This window comes from Helicoverpa armigera, chromosome 3 (assembly GCF_030705265.1).
Source record: "Helicoverpa armigera isolate CAAS_96S chromosome 3, ASM3070526v1, whole genome shotgun sequence".
In the NCBI taxonomy this organism is placed as follows: Eukaryota; Metazoa; Arthropoda; class Insecta; order Lepidoptera; family Noctuidae; genus Helicoverpa; species Helicoverpa armigera.
This window is the reverse complement of record NC_087122.1, coordinates 6761726-6775481: the sequence shown is the minus strand read 5'-3', so window position 1 is coordinate 6775481 and position 13756 is coordinate 6761726. Positions and strand designations below refer to the sequence as shown.

General features: G+C 37.4%; 1 protein-coding gene across 1 annotated transcript in view; it reads left to right on the top strand.

Annotated features, from left to right (window-relative positions):
• Nucleotides 1–7737, top strand: part of LOC110374090 (lachesin) — a 64076-nt gene extending 56339 nt beyond the window's left edge. Inside the window, exons 3-9 of the mRNA XM_021331670.3 lie at nucleotides 1974–2181; nucleotides 2454–2612; nucleotides 2692–2820; nucleotides 2898–3191; nucleotides 3444–3539; nucleotides 5450–5560; nucleotides 5816–7737. Coding sequence (XP_021187345.3) covers nucleotides 1974–2181; nucleotides 2454–2612; nucleotides 2692–2820; nucleotides 2898–3191; nucleotides 3444–3539; nucleotides 5450–5560; nucleotides 5816–5892 — 1074 coding nt within the window. The 3' untranslated portion in view covers nucleotides 5893–7737. The remainder of the gene's footprint in view (nucleotides 1–1973; nucleotides 2182–2453; nucleotides 2613–2691; nucleotides 2821–2897; nucleotides 3192–3443; nucleotides 3540–5449; nucleotides 5561–5815) is intronic.
• The last annotated feature ends 6019 nt before the right edge of the window (nucleotides 7738–13756 follow it).

Here is a 13756-nt window from a genome sequence, read left to right as displayed (position 1 = left end):
GATGTAGCCATATTAGTTGAAAGACAGTCTATCCAGATGGCGGCGACGCGGCGGCGGCTGCGGCTCGTAATTCAATCAGTGCGGTGCAGAGGGACACACCGTCGTGATTAGATTAGACGCCGGCCACAATTACGCAGATCAGATTTACATCTACCGTCGCCAGTCCGCGCCACCGCCGTCGTCCGCGCCACGCCAGCGCTCTACCGCTACTTGCTCTAACTAGCAACCACTTACCAGTCTTCACTTAGAAATAAATTTCAGTCATTCCAAATAAAAGGTTCTTTTACTTTTATACGAAATTATTTTCATGTAAATCGTTTGAAATATTACTAAGCTTGTTTAATATCCCTGAGCCTCAGGTTATGCCGAAAAGTCAGGTCGCCGTCATTAGAGGGGTTACCGTCCCATTGCATAATAAAATGGGCGAAGTTTCCTCAAGTCCATTATAAATTAGACAGCGGCTGAGAGCCGCATCACTTAAGATAGGTAAGATGTGACCCGGCACGAGTTTTAGCTACCGAACTTCCCCTATATTGCCCCCGCAATCTTGATAAAAAGAACTACCCATGATTCAAACTTGAAGAAGGATTAAGAGATAAAGGATGCACGTCGAACTTTTGAAGCTCGGAAAACCACCTAACTCCAGTTATTTTTTCTTGCGATAACCCGACTTTAATTAATTTTATAGGTGTAGTTTCTTTTAAAATATGCCAAACCGGCGTTTAATCAGGGAAAAACTTGTGAAGTGTTCCAAAGTTTAAGCGCGCTGTCTCTCAATAAATATTTGGAGTTGCAGATTGCCTTTTACTGAAATTGTTTACTTCAAGCCCGATGATAAGCGTTGAGACTTTTTAAAAACATTGTTCGGTTTTATAATCCGAGTTTGGAATTCGTGTACGAGTATTGCAGTCGGAATAATTGAAAAATTAAGATAGCGCAGTTAAGCTTCATTTGATGAAAATAGGTACTGTACCTATGGGCGAATTAAATCTTTTCTCCGAGGGGAGATTAAAAGTGGAGAGATTGTTCGTAGTGAGTATAACAATCTCGGTAAAATGCATTTTAAGCGCTTAATGCTGTGGAAATTGGTGTGAAGCGGGGACGCGATGGCAGCTCCGTGCAATTACACAGATGTCGCGGAGACGACTCGCATACTAGCCGCGCACTGTCGCCGCGCTGACGCCCAGTCGGACTGTACCTACAATGCCACTTGCCATATTACATTACCGTTCACAGATATCAATGTAATATTGAAAACAAATCAGTGCCTCTACCTCTTCATATCATTTGAACCTACCTAATCGAGCTATCATAAATTCTAGGCCTAATCTTCTTTAATCGACAATTGGAATTGAAGCCACAACAAGCATTTAATGTGGTAAAAAATTGTCTTCCGAGAGCTAAATCACGCGTTTCATTTTTATATGTTCGCTATGGGTATTTTTTATAATGTTAATATGACGCTTACACAAATAAAATAAATTCAACCTGTAATACGCACTCCGTGACAGCTGAATTATATTCGAGAGAGATACCTACATTTATTTGTAAAAAAATATGTTCTCGGAGAAGTCTTTAATTTCCGTTACGTCACTCGTCCAATTGGGAGAGCGATTGGAAATCATTGAGGCATACTCCACACCCTAGTTTTCTCGTTTTACATTTTCTGAAGGTATATTTATTTAGGGGGAGTTTTTTATGGCCACTTGCCAAGAAGTGGAAGTATTGATCATTCAAAGATCTATGATTAGAAACCTGCAAATTGGATAATTTTGATATCAAAATTAATTTGGTGAATGAAAAATAGGAAGATATAACTGCTGTGGAAAAAGACATGCAATTCAAATAAGATTGTCTTATATTCCATGGCTTTAAATATTTAAACAAAGAATAGTTTAATTGTCTTCTTAAATTTGAATTTCACTGAAAAACTTATTTATCTTGCTCATCAATTAATATTATTTTCCCATCAGGTGGCGTGGATGCATTTCGAGCAGTCAGCGATCCTAACGGTGCACAACCACGTGATCACGCGCAACCCGCGCGTGAGCGTGACGCACGACAAGCATCGCACGTGGTTCCTACACATCAGTGACGTCAGAGAGGAGGACCGCGGCCGCTACATGTGTCAGATCAACACTGTTACTGCTAAAACGCAGTTTGGATACCTGCATGTTGTTGGTGAGTTTAGGATCGAAGGATGATATTCTTATACTTACTTTATTCGCATTTTAACATTATTAGTAACCTCCTCATTATAATATTTTAACATCACTAGTACCCTCTTCATTATAAGGTAGAACTTAATATTCACAGCATGTAACTTCTGAAACGCACAATGTCATAAAGGCATTCGTTATAAATAATATATCAAAGATTAACTCCAACAAGCAAAAAAGATTTGAATTAGAAACACGGCCGTCTATTAAAGTGGTATTAATGTTTGTTTATAGTGCCGCCGACCATTGACGACTCGTTGAGTTCGAGCGACGTTATCGTACGAGAGGGCGCCAACGTCACGCTGACGTGCCGCGCTAATGGCTCTCCTAAGCCCACCATCAAGTGGAAACGGGACGACAACTCAAAAATCTCCATCAGCAAGGGACATTCCGGTGACATATCGAATTTGTTCATGATCGAAATAGCTTTTTGCTTCGCTTTTTGCAGAATTTATCTATCGTTTATTTTCAGTTTCTGAATGGGAAGGCGAAGTGTTGGAGATGGCAAGGATTTCTCGATTAGACATGGGTGCCTACCTGTGCATTGCAAGTAACGGTGTTCCCCCAACGGTATCGAAGCGGGTTAAAGTCAGCGTTGATTGTAAGTTTCCGAACTGATTTACGATATGAATAGTGAATCGCATTTGTCGATGGACTACAGTTATTATTATTTTCTAGTTCCACCAATGTTATGGATCCCTCACCAGCTGGTTGGAGCTCCATTATACTACAATGTTACTTTGGAATGCTTTACGGAAGCCCATCCGACATCTCTAAACTATTGGACAAGGGATGACGGTCATATGATTCATGAAAGTCCTAAGTATCATATGGAGAATACGGTGGGCATACCAGCTTACAAAACACATATGAGACTGCTGATTAGGAATATTAATACTGAAGACTATGGGACATACAAGTGCATAGCCAAGAATCCGAGAGGAGAGTCCGATGGCACCATTCGCTTATACAGTGAGTACATTATGTTTACTGATACACGTTAATAAATAAGTATTTGAGTCTTATGTCCGTTTTCACCGACTAAGTACGAAACAACTGTTTACTATGAAAACTGAAGTTGAAAATTCAAAGTCAACCATTGTTTCAAGAAAACTGACTCACTGAATTTTATGATAATTTGACAATAAGCATGAGATAAAAATCTTCTTTTAATTAATTCTACCACAACTACTTGATACATACAAAAATGTTCCCCAAATGCAGCGTCATCACCCCCGACCACGACGCCGGACCCGCGCGCTCTGACCGTGCCGCCGCCCTCCAGGCCTCCGCGCCGTGATACTCCGCTCACTGACAAGGGTAAGTTGTCCGCACTACTCTGATCTTTTATATCAGATATAATATCTCTTACATATAGACGTTCACACTCACAAAAATTACATATTTCCAAAAACTACAAAACTCATAACTACTAACTAAAATCGGTACATCATTTTCAACACCAAATAAATAGCAACTATTCTTCAATGGCATTGGATTAATCGGGATAAACGTGTACCTACACATTTTAGTAATTTTCAAAATGGAATAACAAATACATTTAACTAAAATACAATGTGTAGTGCTATACTATGGTAATCGTTCAAATAAAATATACACGTATTTATTTAACCATCAAACCATATTTAATTAAAAAATATCAAGTATTATAACATTACACTGCTATTTTGTTTATTTCACTTTCAATTAAGTGACACTGTCGTTGCAAATAAATTGGCAGAAGTAAAGAAGCGTGAAATGCAATATATTACGGAATTTATAGCTTCACCCGCGGATGTATCCCAATGTATATTTATACAACGCCAATTTATGATGTTCGTGTGTGGGAATAGTAATTAATTACACCTATAGCAAACGTCGCGGTCGAATGGGTTTATCAATATCTGATATCGAAGCCATTAAATGCATTGAAACAACATTTTTATGTCAGCGATTTCGTTTATTAAGAGATAATATTACCTTTACGAGTTGTATCCCCCACGAGATCGTTCAGTTTGTTTTCATTGTATGTTGCTGTTTCAGTTATTATTAGTGGCCGTTATATTTGTTTATAGATCATAAAGTGTTACGACGATCTGCTTGTCGCCAGCCGGTAGTTTGTTAACTGGCTCCGAACGTTATGAGCCCTCGTAAACTATGACCAAATCGTTTACAAACAAAACATTTTATGGAGTGCTGTTATTATAATCCCCGCATCAAATTATTATAAAATTGGTTTATGCTAAGTTAATAGGACTAAAGAGAGTCGGTCCAACATCGTGATCTTTGATAAGCCTAGTCTCGATGCGAGCAATGATCTTAAGATAACAAATATCATTGAAATGTTAATTCAATGAAAGTCATTTTTAAGTAACTGGTACTTGAAAGATGAAGATAGAGTACCGCTTTGAAATCAGGCTCACAATCATTGCCAAATCTTCCGGATTTTAAAATAACTATATATTAAATTGAAAGAAATGGTTTGGTTATTTAAAGACTACCAATATGAGTATATAACGCGCTAGTAATATCAGAATAATTGATGTAGCCTCTGTACTCTGTATTGTAATATCGTCGTGTCATAAGTTGTTGGGCTCGCGTCATTACTTGCCCGTTATTGGGAAGTTGGGCATTTTCCCGGCCATGCCTGCCGGACAACATCTTGCGCCAACCTATTACGGACAAGTGTTCCCCTCCTTGTTGCAAACTCTTAATAAGATTTGAAAATGTACTCCGTAAGCAGCATTATAGGTACCTTTATAAATAGAAAGTAAGCTAAGATAATATAGTATCTCATCTTTTGCATAATCGATGAAGATATCTATCAATAACTGCTGAAGAGCCGATGGATATCATTTGAACATGTTCGCGCGAACTTGAAAAACCCATTTAGGGGTTGCGCCGGCACGAGTGTAAGTTTTGCGGCTGGTTGTTTTTGCGGCGTGGTGTGGCGCGGCCGTCGGCGTCGGCGCGCCGTCCGCTGCCGACCCGTTACTGTTTTATTTTTTGCAACCATTACGAATTTACGGCTGGCCCCGGATACTCGACAATATTGCGCAACTTTTCAATAACTGTTAGCCGACCGCCTGCCGACGGCCCGTCCCTTGCCATATTGAATCCTTTGCCCAATCAGTTCGCGTTGTCGTTTTTCCTGCACAAACTTTTTAGGGCGAGCAAAACATTTTCATCTTTTAACAATCTTTGAACTTAACCATTTATCTGATACACAGGTACTAAATATCAATCTAACCTGAATGAAATCGATAAGGGCAAACAGAAAACAGACGAAGGCGGTGGGAAGACGCACCTGAACTGGGTGGGAGGTGCATCGCAGGTTACAGGTATAATAAGTCTTATGTATTTCTTATTACTCTTTCATAAAATATGTTTACTTAAGAAAATCGAGTTAGTCTTTACCATAATACCTTAAAGGAAAATATTTATTACCGCACCGTCGTAAATACTATTTTTAAAGGTTATGATATAAATTATACTTATTAAAATTTCACTGATTTACACTTACTGACTGCCGAAAGGATAGGCATTAAGTATGTTTGAATATAATTCAGCTGAAACAATAATATTATTGTTCGCAGGTGACGCCGACTGGAGGAGATGCTCCACATGGGTGTTAGTTTTGTTAATCATTGTGCCATATTATGTAATGATGTAACTCTATTATCATTCATCCGAATTCGCTGTCCATTTGTATACACGTAGATACATTTAGCCGAGCTTGGCTCGCCCGAGATAGTGCAAATTAACAGGAAATTGTTTTTATCGTTCATATTCCCACCCACACCCGTCATGAGAGATATTCAAAACGTTATCAGTTAAATATTCGCCTGTATGTGCCTGTATACAGGCGAGTGTCATTCAACTATATTCAGATTTTTAATGTATCAAACATATTCGTCGAATTTTAATTTTGAACAACACAAAGTCGGATTATGCAGTGCAACGTAATTTTTCGAAATAGCCGGTAGTTCCAGCACCAAAGGTAACAAGGCGAATAAAAAGACCTTTCGAAAGTTAATTAAAATTCCTGTATTGTTTTGACCACGATGTGTTGTAGATATCTTTTCAAAAATGATTCCTCTATACTTTTTTGTAATATTTTTTTGTGTAATACTTGAATTCAGAAAATTTCATTGAGTTCAAATGTTAAGTAAATATTTCCAAACAAAACATACGTTCCAGCCTACTTAAAAAGTAGTGTGGAAAGCTTAATCCGATCGCTACAATGATACTCAAATAATATTTGGATATTACTGGAAATTCTATCAAAAATCAATACATATTCTACCATCGACGAATATTTGAAACGAAATAATAAAATGACGTAACTGAGCTTAGAGCTTTGACCAATGAACAGCTACCCGTTACATTAAAAGTAATTCATATTAAAGTAACACTTATGAATTTATTGTTCTCGAAAACAGGTAAATTAGAATAAAAACGAATATAAAACGTAGTCACATCGCCGTCGTTATGTACAATAGATTAAGAGGTTTAGGTTTCATAACCAAAATGATATTCGTAATTACTATAAGCGTTGTTGTTAATTATATAAACTAAAGGTATTGTATGTACAACAGTTCCTCGAACTTATTCACGGTTCAGCAGAATTTCATATACATTGTAGATGTCTAAAAACATTTATTTTCACCGTTGATATAGTACTAAAAATCTGCTCAGCCGTGATAAATATGTAATAGACAAATTCACTGCACACATATTATTATTAATATATAATACAAAGTGCACTATTATCATAGTTATTGATTTTAAATAAGAATATAAGAATTAGATAGAGTAAGACTGAATGAATTATAAAATTGTGTCTTTAGAGGATATTTAAATTTTATTAAGTTATTGTGCTTATGTAAACCTCATGTTCGCTGTGATAAAACATTAACTGAATTGACGAAATTTCTAAAATCCAAATTGAACCTAGAGTATTGTTTCCCGTGCGAGCGCGCCGTAGTGCTGTAGATCCAGTCTGTATTCCTAATGTGACTCCTGCCTGCCTTTCTACTATATTTTCAAATTTGAGGTAATGGAAACTTGTGATGTGTAACTTATATTTCATATGAATGTATTTTGTGCTACTCCTGTATTTTACATTTTAATATCTCGAAAATTATATTATTTGTAACCCGTGTTTGGATTTGTAGCCCTTTTGTGTATATATTTATTTATATTCCGACGTTTCTGTATAATTTACAAATCCAAATTTCTTCTGTCAATTACACCTAGTTTTATATAGTAACATACCTATATGTAAATGTTACCGTTATCATGTTGCCAAATTGCTAAATATAAGATAACGCCACATAGATAGAAATGATGTAAATATATTCATTAAGCGAAGCCACTGAGTGTGTTTTTAAATAACAGAGTGTAATGAGTGTTCATAGCGGTCACTGCGCGGCGGGCGATTGTAACCATACTACGTAACTACACGTAATGACTAAGAGTGAGTAGGTAACAAACTAAATAAAGCTTGTTTTAAACATCAATCTTTTAATGTTTCATACAATCCAAACAGCAACCCTCAGTAAACATCTCAATATAAATTACTAAACTCAAAAACCGTCAAAGTGTTTTAGGTAACATTTTAATTACCATTGGATTTTTAAATATTTATTTCAAAACATTTTGCAGCTATCCAATCAGATTTTTCGCTACTCTGAATGTCAAAATAATTTACGTAGACAAAGTTTCCCCCGTCATATTTTGATGGACCGAAATGCTTGCAAACAATCTGCGGCGAATCTTTGAAGATTAGGGCCGGCTTTGAGGCGCCGAAAAGGCTCCAACTACGTATGGCCGAACGCCAACTTGTGTAAGCCAATCTAACTTCTTTTAAATGTGTTTTTGATATAAAGAACACATTACCGTACGCATCGCTTTCGACTTCCAAATCCTGGACCAAATTAGCTTTTGATTTATAAGGCTTTAAGTTTGTTGAGTTCGTAAATTGTGTACGCTCCAATATCTTCGTACACTTTGAGCATACTGATACTCTGCGTACACAAACACGATGTTCTATATTATAAACAAGACCATTTTTATTTAGTTTTGAAAATAACTTTACTATGCTTATTTTCGTAGATTAAAGATAGGTATATGATTATAAAATTGACGAAAAAGAAAAAAGCTAACCAAGTAGAAACCTTTTTCAGGATAAGGAACGCTGAGGTTGCAAAAGACGAATCACATTTCCACATTTACTTGTCAACAATGTAGATCAACGGAAATTACTTATTTTAAAAAAAACATTGGTTATTAAATTGGGTATTAACTTATAAATATTTTTTAATTAAATTTAAATATGAATTGTCTGGATATTAGTCATTAATCGAAGAGCTTCTACAAATTAACTTATTACTTCTTCGTCGTACGAAGCGATCACAAAATGAATCTTGTCGATTTTCAATTATAAAATAGTCAGCTGATACTCGGACAGGACAGTAGGCGGATTTTTTAATGAAAACTTTATATCGTGGGCGTAGAGCTCAGAATGCAATGTGCATCGTGTGATAATTTATAGCCTTTCATCTAGAGTGCAGTGTTTGTAACAGTAGCCTCATTACTTAGCGGCGGCGCAGTAGGCGTGTGCTTCCGTCGAAACCGGATATCGCAGGGCGTACAAATAAAATTAACGCTTATTGCCATTCACTAAAAGCACCCCAAATTAAGAGGTTCGCTTTTCATTGGCTTCTACTTGGAGGTTTTACGAATGGAGTAGTTATGTTGCTTACTTTGTTAATTGTGTTGGCGAACCCTAAACCTCGAGACTTTTGTTTCTTGTTGATTCCAAGTATAAAAGTGCTAATTGTATTCTTCTTAGAATTGTTTCTATTTGTTTGAAAGCTTTCTTTTGTCAGCTCTACTCAAATAGTAATCACTCAAATCTCAAAGTTTGTGGTCCAAATAACGGGATTATGAAAAGATCAGTTTAAGATAAAACTTGTTAAACTTTAGTTGAAGATTTCAAAGTTAGTTAAATGGGTGTTCAAAAACGTTGTTACAAAAAAATCTTAGGCTTCAAATGTCTCAAATTTAAATCCACGGTAACTGTAAGTATCGGTTACAAATTCATAAATGAAACAAGAATTTCCAAAGTCCAGTATCACTTAACACCCTGCACAAACAACGATACGGCGAGCCATTGAAAGCACTACACGCACATCCTGATTGAAGACAAATTCAGCAGGCGTACAAGTGAAAACAAAGCAATATTCTCCGGGTCGGTGATCGTTTCGGTCCACATAGAGCCTCCATAATTTTCAGGAGGCAAATTAATCCGAGCACGGCTGGGCTGATCGGCGGTCAGTGCGTCCTCGCATACTAATGCTATTGTTTATCGAAGGGGCTAATCTGTGCGTACCAGCCGTCACTGTCCTCCCTCCAAATTATAACGGATCACTTTCGGCCGCGTCTAATCCCGCGCCCCTCGCCTCGATCGCCAACGTGGACGGAGTAACAGACAAGATACGTTCTACCTACACAATGAAAGCATTGACCTACTTTTTAAAATAAAAAGAATATTTTAGTAAACTAAAGAGTAATTTAAGGGTATGTTTTGTTCCAAACCATTTCACAAAACATGTGTGTTAGTTAAACTCACCACACAATCCAATAAAACAGTCATTAACATAACACACCCTAAAAAATCTTCAATCTATACCACAAACACCCCTAAATTAAAATTTCCGTCACAACTCACACGTATAGAATGTTCATAAAAGCTTTAAAAGCATAGCACAAAAGTATAACATAAGAGTCAGCCCATTTCGGCCTTACTAACATGTGTAAAGTTGTAAAAGAGTCGTCCCACTCTGAGTGATAATAAAGGTAACCCTCTGCGGCACCTTTATCGTTATCGAATAAAAATAATCCCGGGATTTTTTGGGATGATCGTAAATTATAACGGGATTCACAGGGGTGGTTAGAGTAGACGGCCGCGCGACGCCTCGCTCGCCGCCGCTTACAGCTTCCACCTTCAAAATGTTGATTCTCATTTCATCTACAAAGGTTCAAATAAATCTTTAAGTAATGGTTCATCGACTGCCACTTTGACTTTCAACGATCCTGCAAACTCAATAGCTTTTTATTCAAGATACTGATAACAGTAAGTTAAATAACTCACAAAAAGATATCGTTGGAACCACATCTGTAAACAAAACAGCGAACATAATCTTACCTCACGAGAAACTTTGTTCTACAAATAATTCATAAAGCGTCTTTCCACGACATTTAAAATGAACGAGACGGTAAAGAGTAGAGTCTAACAATAACCAGACCCTCAACGCATATTTTTGACGGTGTGAAGCGCTGAAAATCCACCGATACCAACAAAAGTGGCAACTGAAACTAATGAATTATTCATACCGGCGGCGCGGTGCATGTTCTATCACTGTTTTATCTATTGCGGGGCTTACGGCGACCGCGACCCGCGCCCCGCGCTCGCCGCCGCCGCCGCCTCGCCGGGACCGCGCAAGGGTTAACTACCTTGCAACCAACAATTTTAGTGTCGTTTGAGAAGACTAGATAAGCTTCATGTTCCAAATAAACATTAGCGTAATGCGACCGCTAACGCAGTAAGTGTTAAACAAGGGCCTCGCCTTTATTTAGATAGGCACCTATTGTTCATGCTATATTGCCATTAAAACTGTTGTTTTCTCAAATTTTACAACACACTAAACTTAAATGACAACATCTTGTATGAACTACAGGCTCCTGATATAAAATATAAACCAACTTACATATAAATCTCCACAGTTTTTTTATTCTCTACGCAATTACTAAGCAACAACAACAATTTAACTATTAACCAAATCCCGAAAAGCTTCACAAAGCAACACAAGAACGGTAGTGAATTCTTTCATAGTATGAAACAGCCATACAGATAGTGTCGAATAAACAAGGATAACAAAGTGGCAAGTTTTCAACGTGCACAACATGTTGGCGCGATATTGGTTGCGGGCGACGCGACGACACGGCTGGCGGCGACCGCTCCCGTAAACAAGATAAACCCGCGGCTTCGCGGGGAGCCTCCTGTACCGCTAACCGGTAACGCACCGCCACATATAAATCTGCACAGATTTCATTGCCCTGAAACAAGATCCCGTTGGTAATCTCGCCCCGTCGTGATTACTTTCCAAGCTTTTCAAAGACAAAGCTTTTTTGTTGTACATAGAAAAAAAAAGACTTACTGTGTGGGTGTCAGGGCACTCGCTACCGTATGTAACGTAAAAATAGTTCTTAAATGTGTCACGATCAGAAGCTAAAAAATCAGGCCTTTAGGGCAACCGATAAAACCTCCGTTTGTTGTTACCCGATTACCAAGCAAGAGGCATTATTTTCTGTGATTCTTTAGTGTACAACAATTGACAAATAACGATACAAAAATGAAGTTAAAACAAAAACTCGAGCGGAAAATGCGCCAATGTGAAAATTCTGTTGTAGGATTACCTACAAACTTTTTATAAATATAGTAATTACTTAACACCTTGTCCAACAGTGTTGATTATAGTACCATTGCGTAGGTCTTGGCGAGGCAAAAAAAGTTTACTATGACGACTAGTTGCAAATCCTTGTCCATTTCGTGTGACAACGACGAATAGAATGTGGAATGTTCATAAATCATCAACATAGCTGTAATTCTTACCTAAATCCAACTGTAACCAATAAAACTGGTAAGGTAACTTGTGTGTTGTATTATTAACATCCACCATATTAGCATCCAGCATCAGGCTTATCATTAAGGTTTATAAGTCTGGTGATCAAACGACCTTGGACCACATTGAGTAACTGAAAATTCGTAGATGATACTAACATAGTACATATTACGAGTAATAATCTTGCCCCTTTTTTTTTTGACGTCCGCGTTCCGTATCTTCTTCTTCGTAATCTTATACATGTATATAAAAATGAATTAATGTTCGTAAGTCTCACTAAAGCTCGAGAATGGCTGGACCGATTTGGGTTATTTTGGTTTTAAAATGTTCGTAGAGGTCCAGGGAAGGTTTAAGGCTCGAGCAGACCGGATGCGTATGTACCGTATGCGTACACGCGCGTCGTTACGCAAGCGGTGTGGCCTGTCTCATACATTTCCATACATTACAACTCATGGTTACGCCGTAACTACGCGCGTGACTACGCGCGTGGTTACGCATACGCATCCGGTCTGCTCGAGCCTTTAAACGATACGAAGTTTGTTGGGTCAGCTAGTTTCAAATATATTTAACTTTTGTCAAATCAGATGACGATTGTGTTTCCTTAGTATGACTCCAAGGACTATTAGAACCATAGATTATAATAGAATGTATCTTACACAATGTAAGATGTCTATCAACTGAGTTTAAAATTATTACACCGCCAACATACGCCTCTTATCGAATTTTCATATATGGATAACATACTTTTTTCTATTTCGATTTAATATTCGTCATAACTCGGATCGGACAGCTAATTAAGGGAAGCCCCATCGTTTTTATTATTCTTCGCGTAAATGCCTTTCCAATGATATATCATAGGTTACTGTTGGCGCGGGTACCAAATCCCATACAACTTGCCCAATGTTCTTTTGATGATGATAATTGCTAAATTCTTACAAAATCAGAAAATTTTATCTAAATTATCTAGTTCCGATCATAACAGTCTATTTTAATGAAATCCATCATTTTCAAACTATCGTTACACGTAGTTTTCACAAACATTGAAATGGACCAAGTTTGTAAAGTTTCTACACGTAGAAATCGATAGTTATTGAATCGAAATTGAATAAGCAAGTTAAGGAACTGTTAGTAATTGTCTGGCAGGATACAGAGCGGCGGGTTTCTGAGACCATCGTGCACGAGTCGCCTAGCCGTCTGCGCACTATAAACAACTTTCGCAATTAAACTTTTATTCGATAAATCGATATTACTCAACTCCCGTTTATATTTTGCTTATCAACCGAGTACAAATCGGATGAAAATTAAGGGCGAACCTAGTCTTCACCAAGTTACTTATTTACGTAACCACGGGGTCTTAAAATGCATATCCTGAGGGCCACTCTCATATACTTTGATAGTTTGTTTTAAAGTTAATTCCTTTTTTTCAACTACGTGGCATTGGCTACAACAATAACTGTCATGAACACTCTTAATTATTGGCCAGTATTTTTGCACATCGAACGCTGTAACGACTTCAAAAGTCTATAGTTTACAGTAATAGTTTCTGGGGCTATTGATAAAGTTCGGTTATTATGATTTTATGTGAATATGTTTGGAAAACCACAAACTTGTTTACATAGAATTCAAATTGAGTTTTTAGTTTGAATTATACAGTCGCAGAGGCTGCCAACTGAACACTGCAATAATACAATGTTTAGTATCCATTTGTTAGAGTTCTTAGGTCTTGGTTTCTATAAATGAGTTTGTAACTGTTTTAGTTGAATCGCATTATACCAAGGAGTTAGTATAAAGAAACAGCTTAGTATAAATTGAATGAAACGGAAGTCTCTGTACCCGTAATACAACATC